General features: G+C 32.7%; 2 protein-coding genes across 2 annotated transcripts; both read right to left on the bottom strand.

Moving 5' to 3' along the window:
- Window positions 1–5,098: 5,098 nt before the first annotated feature.
- LOC143596814 (uncharacterized) lies at window positions 5,099–7,155 on the bottom strand. The gene is made up of 4 exons (XM_077075491.1): window positions 7,106–7,155; window positions 6,876–7,003; window positions 5,836–6,364; window positions 5,099–5,288 (listed from the first exon to the last, which is right to left on the bottom strand). Exons 1-4 carry the CDS (start codon window positions 7,153–7,155, stop codon window positions 5,099–5,101), a joined length of 897 nt encoding a protein of 298 aa, XP_076931606.1.
- A 7,692-nt stretch (window positions 7,156–14,847) lies between these two features.
- LOC143596808 (uncharacterized) lies at window positions 14,848–16,957 on the bottom strand. The gene is made up of 5 exons (XM_077075487.1): window positions 16,590–16,957; window positions 16,420–16,519; window positions 15,488–15,587; window positions 15,315–15,403; window positions 14,848–15,211 (listed from the first exon to the last, which is right to left on the bottom strand). Exons 1-5 carry the CDS (start codon window positions 16,744–16,746, stop codon window positions 15,130–15,132), a joined length of 528 nt encoding a protein of 175 aa, XP_076931602.1. The 5' UTR covers window positions 16,747–16,957; the 3' UTR covers window positions 14,848–15,129.
- Between the last annotated feature and the right edge of the window lie 1,575 nt (window positions 16,958–18,532).

Raw genomic sequence — 18,532 nt, 5'->3', positions numbered from 1 at the left:
AAAATAAAAGAATACAGTGATAGACATGGGAAATTAGATATGAGAGTATTCGCATCATATCCATTTAGTTTTGTTTGAAATAATACAGTGAGAGGTGTTTTTATAATAAAGAGAGTGATTTAGAAATTATTAGAGACAAGTTTAATTGTTTAAGGAAATGATTATTTTTAGTTGAATTCAAAGGAATAAAGATATCTGATGTGGTTAGTTTAGTTAAAACGTCACGCCACTGTCACGCCACTAGTTTTAACATCCTTTTTAGAACGATGACTTTTTTGTTATTAGGTTACCACACTATTTAAATTTGGAACTCATTATTTAACAAACACGTTGTGTTTTAACTAGATATTATAAAAAACAAGAAAAGAAAATGATTGGCTGAAATGAGGTTCACTTTTTCTATGTTAGCGCTCATTAACGTGTTAACTAACACCGAGCGCTTAACGCCAAGACGCGGTGTAGCCCGTGTTAAGGGCCGACCACCTCATCATAACACCTTGCATTTGGCATCCACAACAACCAATTTAAAGACGACGAATGAACTATGAAAGCTCTAATAGATAAATTTAGAGAATAATAATTTATAATCAATTAAGAATGCAAATAGAGAATACGATGTAAATGCCCTAAAACTATCATACTATAAATATAGAAACACTTTCTTATGTATCAACACAACTATAAAATAAGTACAAGGTTTCTTCAAGTATTCTACCTAGAGGTACTTCCGAAGTGAACATCCCTTTCGATTCACGCATGTAACGAAATGTAATGGTTTAATAATTTGTTATAACATAGCATTAAATGTTCACATGGTGTTAGTGTGTATGTGTTTTTGTGATATTTTTGTTGTGGTCTATAATGATCATGCTTTTTAAAACGAAAATAAATTTCAAATTACTTGGTAAAGTAACTATTCATCACACACAGTCACACAGTAACAGTATGACTGAATACAGATATCATGCAATGAGTGAGTACAAACGGTATCTTGCTTGTAATCTAGTGGTTGAAGGCTTGGTTCTTTAATGGAGACCCAAGTTTGAATCACACTCGTGTTACTTTTAGGTGGATATTGGATTTGAGCTAGGTATTATGTAAATGTTGTCAGTTTCGTCCCACCGTGTGTTACGTCAGAGAGTTCTGCTCTTGTGGTGACACGACAGCTGTCAAGTGGTATCAGTTGTATGGTTTCCCGGGGGAACGTCCAAGCCAAACTTTGAAGCTAACGTGGGCCAGTTAAAACAACATAGTCTGACCAGAGTGGGACATCGGGAGTCTTCAAATTTGAAGAGTGTGGTAGTCTAAATATAAGAAAGTTGCCGTGCTGAAATAAAAAATAAACAATATCCATCTCACAAATATCGGCATATGTATTTTCATGTTTTTAGTATCTGTATTTTATAATACCCGGACTCGTATTTACCAGTGATACCGCTTTAACATCAATTTAAAATATGTATATTGGTTTTAAATAATTCAAACTTTTAAATTTTGATCGTTATTGATCTCAACTAACGAAATGACTAGTAACAGTCCCACCTTTTAACATGTTATTTTTCAACGGTCCACGACTAACGGAAGCTTAACTCCGTTAGTCTCCAGTCGCCAAAAAAAACGTTTATCGACGGAAAACTCAACCTTTTCGTCCCAAAACCTCTTTGAAACCTCAAAACCTTTTTTTAGTAAAAACCTCAATTATTGAGGCCGCCGAAACCCTAGGTGGTGGTCGCCAAAAAACCTTTTTTTTGTCGGAATACTTAATTTTTTCGTCCCAAATCCTTTTGTAACCTTAGACCGGACCTTTAGAAACATTTTTAGTAAATGCCTCAAATATTGAGATCACTGGAACCTAGAGCTACCGTATGTGGTGGTGGTCAACACTCAACAGTGGTGTTTAGGTGATGTTGTTCAGGTTGATTTTTCTGACGAAAAAGTAGCTTTCTGGCGAAAAAACGTTTTTCTGTGACCGGAGAATAACGGAGTTAAGCTTTCGTTAGTCGTGGATCGTTGGAAACATACTTGTTAAAAGATGAGATTGTTACCAGCTATTTCGTTAATTGAGAACGACATCGGCTAAAATGTGATAGTTGAGATTGTTTAAAACTAATATAACTTTATAATAATGAAAAAGTTTTTTTGGTATGGTCAATATGTCATAATACCGAAACTAACGTGCATATTTGCATTATGTATAGTCAATATATAATTGATTGAACTTAATTTGACGATTCTTGTTCTAGAAAAAGTGAATAAGCCTAAGAAAATATAATTGTTATACCAATTCTTCGTTTTGGATTTTGTGTTGAAGCCAAAAATAAGTAATTGTTATACAATTCTTCGTTTTGGATTTTGTGTTGAAGCCAAAAATAAGCAAGCTGTGAAGTTCTGCTTTCCAAATAATTTCCATTAGTTATTATTACAATTTGGTCCAGATTTATAAAAAAGTAGAGATAATCAAATTAAATATTGACATTATAAAAGAGTTAAATAACAAAAAGTAATTAATTTGGGGGAACAAAAACTTGGAATTATTTGGAATCACAAACCGACAACCCACGAGGAGGATGTATTTGTGGCGAAATAATTGTAGTTTAATGTGACGAATGATTTATTTCCCAACACGACAAGTGTTATGTACGGGCAATTACAGCAAAAGGTCTGGTTTTTCACTTCATTGACTGTGACTAGCGTTGAAAAGTTTAGAAATTATTAGTTCAAATTTAACATCAATTAAATCACTAAAAGCCGGGTGTTTACGGTTCAATTAACTACGGTTTTGGAGAACGACAAACATAACATGCTGGTAGGGTTTGTTAGTTACAACTGTGTTATATATCAATATATCATGGTTTGTTAAGAAAATTATACTAAGACCCAAAAACTTAATAAAAAGGAAGGATATAAAATTTAAATAGTTGATACATACATTTATAGTATTGAATATAGAAATAAATGGAAAGATAAGCTAATAATGAAAATTGGACCACAAGAGAAGAGCTCACTGTTTAAGCGCATGCGTGGTGGTACTGTCTAACATGATCCGACCCACCCCTCTATTTTACTATTTATACAATTTGGCCCCCCACCTTCCTACTTTATGCCTACTATATTTAACACCTTCACGTCATACCACTTTAAATAAATTACCAATTTCATTTTTTTAGAAAATATATTTTCCTATACATTTTCTATCTACAAAACGATCCAACTATACATGTTATAGGTGTATGTGTACATACACAAATAATAAAACCAAGTTGTTTATATATTCCTAATATACATTTATAAGTTATATACATAACCAAATTAAATTATATGATCATGTATATTTCTATATAAATATAGTTTTTAGTGTTTTGGATTGAAAAATAAAAAATGATTTGAATTCATTTTTTTATATTTTTGCAATAATTATTTATTTTATTTTTAAATGTTATAAAGATTATTCCATGATAAGTTGCTGGGTTAGGAATTAGGATAAGAGTCCAATCAATCACCATGATATCGATTTCAAGATCTTGTAGTGATAATTTATCTAAACTCTTCTTTTATGGAGTATCTAATTTTAATCCACAATTTTATAATAAGCATGTTGAATGTTCACTTTTCAAGTTTCTAACAACGTGTAATTATAAAAGTTATATAATATGGGAAAGTGTGTTTAAGAATACACATAGGCATAACATTAATTATTAAATAGATATTTAGCGGTTTATATTTTCTAAAATTTTGTACTTCCTAATCTAATACACATGCACAGAATGTATATACAACAATCATCAAAACAATTTATTCATAGTTCATTTTAACTTGCCACTTTGTTTTATCTTTAAATCTTATAAGATTATAAAAGTAGGTCACGTTTAAAGGTTGGTGGGTCAAACTGACACAAACCCGGATACGAAACTGACACAGACCAAATACGACACGAACTTGTAAAACCTATCAGACACAAATTGTAACACATAACAAGTTTCAGCGAGTTGACACGAAACGACCCCTTCAACAATAGTTCAACCCGATATTCTTTCTCATACTCGTAGTTTAAAATTACACCTTTATAACCAAAGATAAAATGTGTATAAAACAGGTGTTTTTAAACTATTAAACTTGATATCCAAAGTATATAATGAATTTATTTAAGTTGTGCCATAAAAGTATAAATCACTTTAAAAAACTAAGAATAAAAGCAAAACGCTTAAACATGTAAACCTGCGAACCCATCAATTCACCCGAACGCGATCGTTTAGATAATCACGTTTGGTGGGGTATCACCCGAACCCATTTAGACTAAAACCTAAACCATTGAGTTTTATGATAAGTTCATGTAAGTAACTCACACCCCTGTTCTATAGTATATTAATTAAACACACATTCATGTAGCAATATATGAATGGCATCTAAAGCACATTCTAGGTTCCAGAATCAAAGACAAAGTGATTATAGTTTTGATATCATTATGAATCTTTTGTAATCATATACCAATCAATAGTTAAATCCAAAGGGGACAAGCATATCCACCCGGATGATCTTTTATCTATATTTGATGATCAGATGTGAAATTTGGGGCCAAACTTTTTGCTTCTATAAAGCATGCGCTAAAAATCTTCATTTCTGATTCTACTTTTACTAAATTAAATACAAGTAACATGTTCATAATAGTCTACCATAGAATATAAATATTTATACATCAAGTGCCACTGTTTTATGGGTGGGTCCTTTGTTTAAGGACACAATTTTCATATTAAACCTTTATTCAACTCGTGCCATAACTAATTAAAAATTTATTAGAAAGAACCACATCTAAAATAGAGATAAATGCAAAATATGATGATACATATACTATAAGTGGCAAACAATGCCAAACATTAGAAAAATGGTTGGTATTTTACCTAAAAAAAGAATCCTAAATGTTGTAAGCATAAAGTTTCAAGTACAGATAGATGTGAAAGAACAGAACAATATTGATGCAGAGTCCAGTTGTGTTACACCTAATGTATATGCATATGCATGCAGAGTAATAGCTGTCATGAGAGGTACTAAATGCTTTACCAGTTGTACCTATGATCTATCCATTTCAATTGAAACTTACCTATTAAGTAGCAGTGTCAGCCCCCACATTTTCTGAACCACAAGTCAATGGCACACAAACAAGGCCTTTCCTCATTTTATAATCTCTGGAAAATTGGTGCACAGTTTCTTGTATTCCACCAAAAGCAACTAGAAACTCAGCAGCATCACTTTGACACAAGATTTTCTTCACCACTGTCTCCAATGCATTTCTCCTGTTAAATGTTATATCAACGAGTTACTATTATTATGAAGAACTAATTAATTACACATGTTTTTTGTGGTTTGATCATGTTGCAACTTTACAAATTTAGTTTCTAACTTTAAAACATTATAAGTCTCGACCAAATGTTTATACGATTGTAACACCATTGGTCCCTAAAATGAATGGATGCTAACCTTTTTCTGTAAGTGCATGTGAATGACCAAAATACCCTAAAACGTTCAATCTATCACAAAATTTAAAGTGAGGCCCACTTTTTTAATTTAAATATAATAATTTTATTTAAATAATTCGGCTGAAAATCGTGGGCTTAGCCAAGATTCTTTAATTGAATTTTACTATACTTGAATAACAAAAGTGGGGCCCACTTGACATTCTTTATAGATTTAATGTTAAGGGGTATTTTGGTCATTTCACATGCAGTAAGCGGAAAAGTTAATCTCCAAAGTTGCAATATGGTTAAACCACAAAGACCATTCACGTAATCAATTCTATTATAATTAGTGAACTTTACAAGGTATATGTGAGTTTTATTGGACCTGAAGTTTTGGGCCTTAACGATGAGACGATGGACCTTTTTGAGCTCAGAATTGACTTGGTCCAAAGTAGACCCATTGGGCTTTTCATGGGCCAGTGCAAAAGGGAGATTGAGTATGCAATTGGCTTGAATCTCAGTTAACTCTTCGTCAATCACAGCTTCCTCGATCCGCAAGTCATGGATCAGTTGTGAAATGGCCTTCTCGGTTGCACCAGCATGAGTCAAAGACGAGGCTAGGGTGGGCGATGACTTGGATAATGAGCTAAGGAGGCCCAAAATGGAAGACGGGCGCCAGTCACCTAGCCATGAGAGAGTGGCTAGTTCAAGTGGTGGGGTCGAACTTGGTACAAGAAGCTTAGCCACATCCTTGGGTCGGGTCGGGTTCAAGGCCCGTGAATATCGGGTTTGGAACCGTTTTACTTGCTTGTCGATTTGGTCTTCAAGGACCTTGAGTTGCTTTTCTAAATGGGCTGATCTGTGATAGGTTTCTTGTCTCCATGGTCTATAACTTCTCCAACCGGACCTTTCACCTATTCAACATTACACCATAATAACATATTTCAACCAAATTAGATATGTTAAATATGCACACTAATACATTACATGTAATTAATATATCAAGTATATAAGCTGTTCTTCCTGTCAAATCTTATAAGTTCAATAATGTTAACAACTAAATCATCTCACACTGAAATCAAATGAACATGCAACTGATGAAAGCAGTAATATAAGTTGTCTCCCAATTTAATAACAAAATATTGATGCACCCCTAATTTCTGTTAATCCTTATAAGTTCAATAATGTTAACACCTACATCCTATCACAGTGCAATCAACTTAACATGCAACTGATCAAAACAGTAATACAAGCTGTTCTTCCTGTTTAATAAAAGCCCTAATTTCTGTAAAACATGCACTGGAATCATCCTACCATAGTTCAACCAAGAAGTGAGATGACATTATTAATGTCTAAAACTTCATCATAATCACTTAATATGAAGTTTAACAGAAACATCAAGAAGTGAAATAATAATCGGTGTACCTAATTTAGGCGAATCCGGCTGGTGCAGCGCGAGGCATCGAATGCGTTTGATGGGCAACTCTCCGGATTCATCTTGATCGTCTAATAACGCCTTTCCACGCTCATCATGATTCGATACGCAGGGTTTCCTGAAAAGTTTTAGGTTAGAATATTATTATTCAAATTCAATTGGAATGTTTAATTAAACGAAGAACATAAATTATGATTGATTGAAAGAGGAATGGAGTTACGATCGGTATGAAGACTTCTTCTTCGTATCTTTCAGTTTCTTCTCCGTCATTGTGCGTCTATTTTGGCGCCAAATGTTCTTCTGCTTGTGTAATTATGGGTGTTATAAGTTCGGTTCTAAACCAACCAAACTGACCCAAGAAAACCTTGTTGAATGGTAAGTTAATATTTCTCTCGTAACCACCCTCTGACTGGGGTATGTAGGTTGAGAATAGTATTTAGAGTGAGAGGGTGATCCTTTTATCATTGATCATGTGTCCTATTCATAGCCGGAGAGGTAAAGAATAGATTTGGCCAGGCTGTCAAACCTTCTATTACTTATGGGTGAGCACAAATATGGCCTCTGATGGTCGTAACGGCTGGTGGGTAAGGACGGTTGTCACCTGGAGATACAGTGTTTGACGTTTTCGGATAGGCTCGTCGTGCATTCATTGTCCTTTATGTGTTGTCTGTCTTCTAGGAGGATCCTGATGATTGGCCTTTGGACTGGCCGTTATGTATTGTTTGTTCACTCTGTGAGTGACCGTCCTTTGGATGGTATTGGTATATTGGAGATTAGTCCGCGGGGGTAAGAAGAGGTTGCGGATAGCTACAGTTGTATCCGCGAGTGAGTCTATGACTCTATCTCTATTCTGACAATCGAACCAACACCAAAATCGATGTATCGATCTTTAGTTTGGTTTTAAACCGAAACCAAAGTGGTTAATTGTGTAAGAATAAATATATGTTATATATTTATTTATATGCCATCATTATCATTTATATAATAATAGATCAAAATAATTAATTATACCTTATTATATATTAGCTTAGTAATTGTTGATGATCCATATTACTCTTAATAGCTAATAAAGGGTTTCCCCTTGGATGTATATATAGAGAGAATAAATTAACATCATAACCTAATCTCACACACATAATAAGAAAATCATGTGTCACATCTCTCTTCTAAACCGGGTTCTTACCCTAACCATCATTAACTATACATCCTAAAGGGGAACTCGATCAAGATGACAAACATGTCGACTACATCATACCCTGCTGCGGTTACTACTCTCCATGATGTAACAAGTACACATATAATTATAGGTTTATCATATTATTCATGTTTTCCATTATCACCATGAGAAATTGATCAACATGTGGTATCAAAAGCGATGTTGTTTAATCGGTTCTTCATGGTTTTTCATTAAATCTAGATTTAAACCGGAAGACTTGAATCTAAAATCTTGATAAAACCTAATTTTAAATTTTTTTTATGCTTGTACTAATTGAAATCAGTTTATAAATAAACTGTTTAAATCTTTTAGAACCCGATTTCACATTAAAAACCTGTTAAAAATTTATGATTTTTCGGTGATGTTCTTCGTGTTCATCATGGGTTTTTCGAAAATAATGCATATTTTGGTTAAATTTAGATTATGATTGTGTTTTTTCCTAAAATAATTGAAAAACAAATCTCAAAAGATTTTTTTGAAATCTGAATAATTATTAAGAATATAAATTTCAAAATTAAACAAATCTTGGAGATAAAATTAATCTCTAATAATTTGAACCAAAATATTATTAACTTAAATAATTTTGGATTTTAATGCTTACCGAAATCTCGGTCAAACTGAGATTTCATCAAAACCGAAATCTCATTAAAACCGAGATCCCATTAAAAACCGAAAACTTATTAAAAATCAAAAATCCGATAAAACCGAGAACTCATAATTTGACCGAGAACTCATTACTAGAATCGAGAACTCATTACAAAACCAAAACTTTTCTAATCCAAACATATTATTAACTAATTAAATGTTTTGTAAATACTTAAAACTTAAAAACCTTTTACAAAACATAAAAGCTTTACTTGAATGAATTTTGATGTGTCACTTCTGCCAAAAGGTGATGTGTTACACATCTACTCCTCATTCAAGTCTAATTACAAAGCTTTGTTAATTTTGCTTACATGATTTAAATGTCTCATTTCTGTCCAAAGGTGATGTGTTACATTTATATCCAGCAAAGTTAACTCGTGCATAATTAAAATAATTGTCTCACTTCTGCCCAAAGGTGATGTGTTACAATTGTTTTGCACACATATACTTAAATAAATTTTAATTCTGCCCAAAGGTGATTTATTTTTTGTTTAAGTAGAACTTTTAATTAGTCTATTAGTTTGATGTTAATAAAAGACATATCACATCTTCAATAAAATACAATGATCCTCACATTGATGATCCTTCATTAATCTATTGATCATAAATTTTAATATGTATTATTTTAGTATCCCATAACATTACTCACTATAATTTTCTTCTATAAATAATTATCTCATTCAAATCATCCACTCTAATCTCAAACCTAAATATGTTTTGCTTCATAAAGAGTTTCATTAACTTTTAGCTCTTCTCGTTTTTTGATTATCCTCAAGACATGGACCATCTTGTTGCTCATTCTAATAATAGTAATAAAGAAGAAACCTAGAGCATGAAAAATGGGATGAGTCAAACATAATGTCTCTTATGATAATCAATAAACTCATGCTATCGAATACAGTTATTCTAGATTTAGTTTTTCCTAAAACTAATCTAATATCTATTAAATAATTAAAATAACTCCTAAGATTCATGCACTCCTTAAAAGTTCTAACTATAAGGTTAAATGGCGTTGCTGAATACATCATTATGTACAATACCATGACCCATAAAGTTAAGGGCTCACACATGGAAATAAGTACACTTTTCTAATGCTACATACTAAAATGTTCTATTATTACAATTTGTTGCCTTAAGTATCAATTATAACACTCATAAGTACAAAAGGAAAATGAGTATGTTGATTAGCAACACATGTAATAGAACAGAATATGGCAGTGGAACATAAGATGTTATTCAACTCACCACCATTAAAATCTTAAAGAGGATAATTCTAAGGTTCATAGACAAAATACAAGTATTACTTCCAGCTTTAAGTTCTCTAAGGAGAAGTCTCGTTGTAAAAATATGTCATTATTATATTAGGCATAAGTAACAAGGCTATCCAAATTCAAAAGAACATCTGGCTAAAACAGTAGTCGTATATTAATGATATTTAAGTATGCTAATCCTAATATTCCAATTAACATGATAGGTTAAGTCTAGTTCAATAAGTTTTTTTACCGATATCAACAAATAACTAACATGAGTGTTGGTGACAAAATTTAAATGTTAAGGCTATTATAACCATACAAAACTGTCTTCTAATTATGTTTTATGATACCTTAAATATTTTGGAGATCAATCAGAATTTAGTATCAATACTTAAGCTACATTATGACAGTTGTAAGATTTGCATAGCCAACATAAAGCCACTCTTACATTAAACTCTCATATTATTTGTTATCAATATCTGGATTGAAACATTTATTAAATAGAATTAGATGATACTACATACTTTCACAACTTTTGTTATCATGCAAATAAAAATTTAACAAAAGACAAATGAGACTTATAAAATTCATCCATTAAAACCAAATTTCATGAGAAATCATGACATGGTTGATGAGGGTGAATTTCATCTAATCTCATTCTTAGTGATTTTAATCATGTGTTGATGCCCTAAACATTACTTGGCTTAAGGAATAAGTCTTGGTCCACCATAAGTTATATTTTACTGACATTCATGGAACTTATTCAAAACGGAATATTCAGACATAATTCTTTTATAATTTAAAAGGCTATTTACTTGTATCTAATCTGACTTCTATGGTCCATGGTTTTTAAAGAAATCCATTCATATATACCTAATACGATTTCTTCTAATATGTCCCTAAGTTTATTATGACATCTGGACGTTAATGAAATCAAATCAAGTCTAACATATATATGACATATTCCCACATCGCATACATCATTAAAACTCCTTATGTAGTTTTTCTAGAGACATTAAAGATTAGTGGGAGCATTAAGTGTCTTGATCATAATCTGCAAGATTTGCAAGAGGTGGGGAGTGAAAACTTGATATTATCTCAATTACACCTCTTGTACAAGACACTGCTCCATCATAACACTATTCCATCAAAACTTATCTCTTTAGAATTTATTACTACTTTTACAAAAGTTTCTTTGTTTCTTAAATGTGGGCATACTCCGATTCCTTACTAAAATAATCATCACAAGAGAAACTACGCCGACTTACATCATTAACTTGTTTCTCTATTAAAATCTATTGGTCTTTAAATATTGACCCTAAGCATGCTGATTTTCTAAAGGTTTCTAAGGTCAGTGGGAGCAGTAAAAGTCCTTATAATGACTTGTTAGAAGTACAAGAGGCCGGGGGAAAAGAGTCATTAAATTTTACTCCAAATTTAACTCCAATTACACCTCTTGTACACCATGCTGTACCAACTCTTACACACTTAGAATCCTGAAAATGATAGCAACCTAACCAAGAGCTATTTCATAAAACTGAAACTTCAAATAAACCCAATAATCAACTCAGGAGGTCATCTAGGTTTTAAAACCTACTAACTTTGATGATTGTGTAAGCTCCCTAACTAAAGTTGAAATGGATGTTGGAAAGTTTAATGATCATACCCCTTCTAATTAAACCATTAAATCAATCAATATTCTTAATGGAATAAAGCTATTATTAGCAAATTAAACTAAACGTCATAAGTCAGAATAACGTTTAAGATTTTGTTGAAACACCTAAGGGTGTTTATAACTAAATTAAATCCTAACACAAACGTTAAGACACAAAGAAGCATGATTGATTGTTAAAGGTTATATTCAAGGGGAAACCAACTATCAAAGAATCTTCTTACCTATATTACAAAAGATTTATTTAAGTATCATTATTGTTCTAGTAGCTTATAATAGTTAAGAGCTACATTAGATGAACATTAAAACAACTTTCCCTAACAATTGACTTACATATTTATATGTTCATAACACAACCTAAAAGTTATAAACTGAAGGATAAAGAACATTTAGTCTATAAGTCAATAAAATCCATATATGGGTTAAAGCAAACATCAAAATGTGATGAAGTCTTTATACAATTATTTTCATCAAAAACCTAGTGGATTAATGTACCTACTTCAAGATGAGTGGGAGCAACTAAAAACAAACTTGTCCTTATATAGATGACATTCTTCTGACAAGTATATGTTACATAAGTCAAAGCATTGTTCGTACATACTTTTATGTGATAGATCTCATAGATATCCCTTACATAATATATATCATAACATTCTGAGATAGACCCAAAGGGACGTTAGTTTTGTTCTATAATTTTTATCTTAAATGGGTCCTTATACATGTAATAAACAATATTGCTCTATTTATAGGATAATAGGATCATTGAGATTATTACTTTATACTTCATTAAGTAGAAGCCTTATGTAGGTTCAAGTCTATACTCGTTCAGATATTACTCAAAATTGTAACACACTAGATATGTCTAGATTAATGTGAAACATCTAAAAAGAGTATTAAAATATCTTTAAAAGAAACGAAAGACTATAATTTAAAAGAAGAAGTGAGAATTCAAACCGGTAGATTACTCTAAACTTTGTCCTATTCAGAGATAAGAAAATGTAATTTTCGGGATACATTCTTATGTAATAAGATAAATCTATCTCATTGAAGAGTTATAATGAACTGATAACAACAACCTAAGTCATAACGACATAATATGTTGATTAATTACAATGATGTTGAATATTTATTAGTGAACTCAGAAGTTTTATTAAACTCCAGATAAATTATATATTGAAGACTAATTGTGATAAAGTCAGCTACCATGTTTTCTCAAACAGTAACGGTTTGAGAGGTGCTGCATTAAATTTCGATATGAAACTAATTATTCGTTTATGAACGAATTGAGGAATCTAAATTTCTGTATTGAATACATTCATGATATGCTTAAGGATCCTATAACTAACGGTCTACCCGTAAGTATTATGAAAGCGCTTATAATCATGAGGGGTTTATTGATGACCATATACAACTGCATATCGTACTATGAATGATTAACTATTAATATTTCCTCACTAGTTTTGATTTTGTATGTCTCTTAATATGTTCTGCATGCATAATGACATATAGACAAATTATTATACAAATCAAACGTTTGAAGGACTTACTTGAAAATTTTGAGCATAACTACTTAGGTTTTAAATAAGGACTGCAGTATGATTAATGGTGGTCTTGAGCTGATGTTCAATTCAATGACTGTATTTCTCTGCTCCAGTTTGAGTTTAAAACTAAAATGAGTGTTAACTCCTGATCAGGCTTATCTAATACTCATAATAAATGATTACTCGGCTAAGTGGGAGAATGTAAGAATAAATATATGTTATATATTTATTTATATGGTCATCATTATCATTTATATAATAATAGATCAAAATAATTAATTATACCTTATTATATATTAGCTTAGTAATTCTTGATGAGCCATATTACTCTTAATAGCTAATAAAGGGTTTCCCCTTGGGTGTATATATAGAGAGAGAATAAATTAACATCATAACCTAATCTCACACACATAATAAGAAAATCATGTGTCTCCTCTCTCTTCTAAACCGGGTTCTTACCCTAACCATCCTTAACTATACATCCTAAAGGGGAACTCGATCAAGATGACAAACATGTCGACTACATCATACCCTGCTGCGGTTACTACTCTCCATGATGTAACAAGTACACATATAATTATAGGTTTATCATATTATTCTTGTTTTCCATTATCACCATGAGAAATTTATCAACAAATTGATTTTCCTATATGTACAACTCATTAAACATTTAGCCATTTAAAGCCGAGGAAATGAAACCGAGAAACTCACAAAACTTAAGAGATAGAAAACAAAAACTTAAAACCAAAGTTAATTATATATATAAAAACAACTATGTCAGTCATAACTATATTATAAACTTGTATCATGGTCAATTTATGAAATATTTACTACCAATCCGTCTAAGAGTATCCCCAATGATCCAATTGTAGCTTAATCTTAGTATTTTGGAGTACACTTGAGGTCACTCCCCTATTTCTATGAATGCAACAAGATGCCGAAGAAAATGCCAAATTAGCGTTTTGTCTCCTCGTTTTCTCTTATATTTTGGAGTACACTTGAGGTCACTCCCCTATTTCTATGAATGCAACAAGATGCCGAAGAAAATGCCAAATTAGCGTTTTGTCTCCTCTTTTTCTCTTATATGCGTCCCCTCTCTTCCCACACGAACAGCACCACACTCACAAGCACCAACAACCATATTCTTTCTTAGACAAATTGCATATACATTATATGATTAGGATGCTTTAATGTTGATATATTATTAATCCGTCTTATGAGAAAGCAACCAATGATCTAGCTTAGATTGAGTCTCTTTTGTATTCACTATTCAAAGATTTTACAAGTCTAGCTAAGAAAAATGTAGAAGACAAGTTAAACAGCTTATGTGAGTACCCTTTAAGCTATTGGGAACAGCCACATTACACTTATGTTTGATTATTTATACAAATATATAATTAACCATAATCATATGTCAGGTAAATGAATACTAATTTTTGTATCCTCTACAAATCCCATACTATTACAACACACTAAATTGATTTCATCGTGTTTTACTTAATCCCATTAGTTAGCAAGGCGTAGATAGGGTCTATAAGTTCTGCAATAATGCGTTTCAGCAGTTACGAAACAAACAAAAAGAAAGATAGCAACATCACAAGAGAAGTTAATATTTCAAAGTTAAAGGCCTAATAATATCCAGAACGATTGAAGTCAAGTTAGTAGCATATTCTTGGAGAAAAAGTCAACTAATGCCCCCCAACTTCTCTAATAAGAGACCAAAGCAGTTTACACTAAAAACAGCTTTAAATTGAGCTAGCTAGTGGCCAAAATTGTGTTTGAGATGCAAATAAACTCTTTTGAATCATCTATCATACCATACCATTACGAAATCTTCGGTATGAAAACCACCCTCTCAAAAAGTTGGTTAATTTCGACCCGGGCATGAAATCTGATTCATCTTCTTCACATTGGCACTCATATATAGTGGTCTCTTGAACTCTTAACAGAATCACAGTTACTGACATCACCAGATTCTCCATCTTCATGACCTCTTGACCTAAACAACCACATGCTAATCAAAGTTAACCTTTTTATTTAATATAAGATAACCTTTTGAACCAAAAAGATTCAAAGTTTAGGGTATTTTAGATGTTTTATACATTAAACAATGTTTCGGTTCATCACTTTGGTTCTTGATTTGTTGTCTTCCGGGTCGATAGTTGATTGTAACATGCCTTACAAATTTAATCTGCATGTGACAATGACTAGAAATTTAGAACCATTTACTGATCCAGTAATAAATAAGAAACACAGTTAGTTGATTTGTAACAACCTGATCACCATCCTTGATTCCGAGTCTTTTTATATAAGCTTTATCATCAAGCAGCTTCTCACCTTCGTAGCACAAACAAAAATGTCCCCAAACATGTGACCTGGCCCACCCAGTACAAAATAACAAGTTTAGCTTGGTGCCATCTCTCCATTCAAAGTATCTTGCAGTTGCAGTGTTAAGTGTTAACTAGTAACTACCACATTGCATAAAGTAGATACTTATACACATATCTCACCAACTTAACTAACACATTACTGTCATGATGAGTTAGCTGAACTCTAAATCGCCATAAAGACAAATGAAGCACTCTGGTTCTATGCACAAGTGTTAACTAGTAACTACCACAATGCATAAAGTAGATACTTATACACATATCTCATTAAGTTAACTAACATTATGATGTGTTAGCAGAACCCTAAATCATCAATAAAGACAAAAGGAGCACTCTAGTTCTACACACAACTGTCAATTTCAAGTTTTCAACATACAAATGGAAGTCCTAATGAGTGTGATACTAGCATTCATGTCCAACTCATGCATTTTCACGCAATTATAAGCACATGTTCACTAAACGCATTAATTGCTTCATCTCATTTAAGCTAATTTCTTGCTGCAATGACACTTCCAATTAATCCAAAGGTGAAAAGCCGGTGAATTGAGCTAAACGTAAATAAAAACAGTCAATATTCCTACAAATTATCACACTACGTGATAATAATAAGTTTTGCACATCAATGGAAAACTGAATCATAGATCCAATCCATTAACAAAACTTATACAGTCTCACATACTTTTATGATCAAATAACGTCAAATCAGTATGAATTCATGCAATTTGACCTAATTTTGTAGCCGAATGGACAAATTTCGACGGCACAACATCGATAATTCATAACTCAAAACCGTAACATTTAATCGAATCTGGAATCTTACCACGAAATAGTGCATCTCTGATCCTTAGGCAACAAATTAAAGAACCCTTCTAGTGCTAGCTTAAGCTCTGCTACAGTAGCACTCATCGGAACCTCAACTCCTACAATTAAACATCACACATTGAGCGGGAAACAAATTAAACACGAATCAACAAGTCAATCGAAACGTACCGAACGTAGAACCGTCCAATCTGAGAACAGAGAGCTTGAGACGAGTTTTAGGAAGCTTGTGATAGGAACAGGATAGGCCACGGAAGATTAGTGCGTCGTGAATGAAAAGCCTTGGATTACGGCTATCGTGACGGAAGCTTGGCTTTATCTCCGACATGTGTGTGGTTGAATTTGAATCATCTGGCGGTAATGAAACCCTAATTGTGTGTATTTGGGTGAAATGAATGAGAGATATGAAGGTTTTTTTTGGGCAGAGGGAAAGAATTGACGACCGTTGTAACTTGTACGGAGAGAGGTGGTTTGTTGTGAATAAGCAGAAGAAGTGTGTGAACTGGTTTGACTGAAAAGTTGAGTCATATTATTGTTTAATCATTCTTTTTAATAAAAAGTAGTATTTCAAGCCCCTATGTTGTCGTTGTTTGTGAAACTATAGCCGAAGCTCAGATTTTGGTGATCGAGAGTCAATCAAATATTCTCGATACATGTTGACCCGCAAAATAGAAAAGTGAATAATATAGTTGGCCATGATTTAATGAAAGATTGACTTATCCAATATATCGTTAACATCATTTCCAACAACTAAGGTACAACATACAAATCACAAAGTACAACCTTAGATGCATAGAAAAGTTACAAATTAATATATCTGGATTGATAATACTGATCGGTTGAAAAGTCGATGAACCCCACTTAAAAAGCTCTGGAACCTGTAACTACCTTAGGGTCCATAGGTTTTTTTTTCGTTGGCGCCCATGCGTAATGGCTTTCCGAAAGTTGGGACGCCACCTCATAACACTTGGTCTTAACTTCTTTCTTTATTTACTTATTTTTTTACCTAAAAACCATTATTAGATTATTGTATACATAAATACGTGACTATATACACACATTATTTAAGTTGGTGCGCTAACCTTAACAGAGTAACAATATATATGTGTGTATGTGTATGTGTATGTGTATGTATGTGTATGCGTGTCTCTTTCTATCTAAACTTGTCACTTCTTAGAGTCTTATTTAAGGTTGTCCAATTAAACTACTCGACGTTCAATCTCGCTAAGCCATGGATCAAAAAATGTTTGGAAAAGTTTCGGCTCGGTTTGGTTTGTAAACAAGTCGAGCACGACCAGACCCTTGCTCGGTTTGGTCCAGCTCGTGAGAAAACCTATGCGTGTTGTACATGTATGGTATGTGTGTGTGTATGTGTGTGTGTGCATGATATGCCTGTATGTATGTGTGTACATGTATTGTAAGTTTTTCTGTCTAAAACAAGTCGGTGGTGGGTGGGTGGGTGCTTTTTTTTCTAAACAAAATGGTTTTTAACTCGGGGGTAGGGCTAGTGTAGTGTGGGTGCTTTTTTTTCTAAGCAAAATGATTTTTACCTCGGGGGTAGGCCTGGTGTGGAGTGAGGTTAGGTATGTATGTAGTGTTTCTTCCCCACCCCCTTCTCCCCCGGTGTCTCCTTTTTTTTTCAAAACAATATTTAAATGCGGGTGCGGTTCGGTGTAGGTTTAAGATAAAACCAACTCGAAAACAAAAGTTTAATTTTTTTTTTGTTTCTTCAAAACTGTTTGGTTTTGGTTATGGGTTTTCGGGTTCAACCCGTTTTTGGATTTGGTTTTGCTAATCGGACTATTAATTTTTGGGAAAATTCCCTAAATGATCCTAAAGAAGAGAGAGAGAAAAAAAGATCCTATTTAAGTAAAGATTCTCAAAACAATCCAAAAATATGTACTGAGGCGACAACTTGGAAAATCTGACACGTGTAAAGGTTCTGACACACCAGACGAGAATTTTAAAAATCTCGTCTTGTCCGGCCATATTTTTAACTTAATTAACTTTTTAAAAAACCGTCTTTCCAGACGGTTTTTTATGTTTCTCGTCTGGTCCGTTCAAATTATTATTATCCCCACCTTCTTCCACATCTTCATCTTCATCTTCATCTT

The sequence above is a fragment of the Bidens hawaiensis genome, unplaced genomic scaffold (assembly GCF_021521415.1).
Source record: "Bidens hawaiensis isolate Kalapana, Puna unplaced genomic scaffold, B.hawaiensis_p1.1 tig00047024_1, whole genome shotgun sequence".
In the NCBI taxonomy this organism is placed as follows: Eukaryota; Viridiplantae; Streptophyta; class Magnoliopsida; order Asterales; family Asteraceae; genus Bidens; species Bidens hawaiensis.
This window is presented reverse-complemented; position numbering and strand designations above follow the sequence as displayed.

Coding starts and splice junctions, on each gene's coding strand:
- LOC143596814 (XM_077075491.1), bottom strand. CDS start 7,155: ATGACGGAGAAGAAACTGAAAGATACGAAGAAGAAGTCTTCATACCGA. Junction 6,365..6,875: donor GCCGGATTCGCCTAAATTAG/GTACACCGATTA, acceptor AATGTTGAATAG/GTGAAAGGTCCGGTTGGAGA. Junction 5,289..5,835: donor GTTAAGGCCCAAAACTTCAG/GTCCAATAAAAC, acceptor AACATTTAACAG/GAGAAATGCATTGGAGACAG.
- LOC143596808 (XM_077075487.1), bottom strand. CDS start 16,746: ATGTCGGAGATAAAGCCAAGCTTCCGTCACGATAGCCGTAATCCAAGG. Junction 16,520..16,589: donor ATTGGACGGTTCTACGTTCG/GTACGTTTCGAT, acceptor GTTTAATTGTAG/GAGTTGAGGTTCCGATGAGT. Junction 15,212..15,314: donor GAACCGAAACATTGTTTAAT/GTATAAAACATC, acceptor GTGGTTGTTTAG/GTCAAGAGGTCATGAAGATG.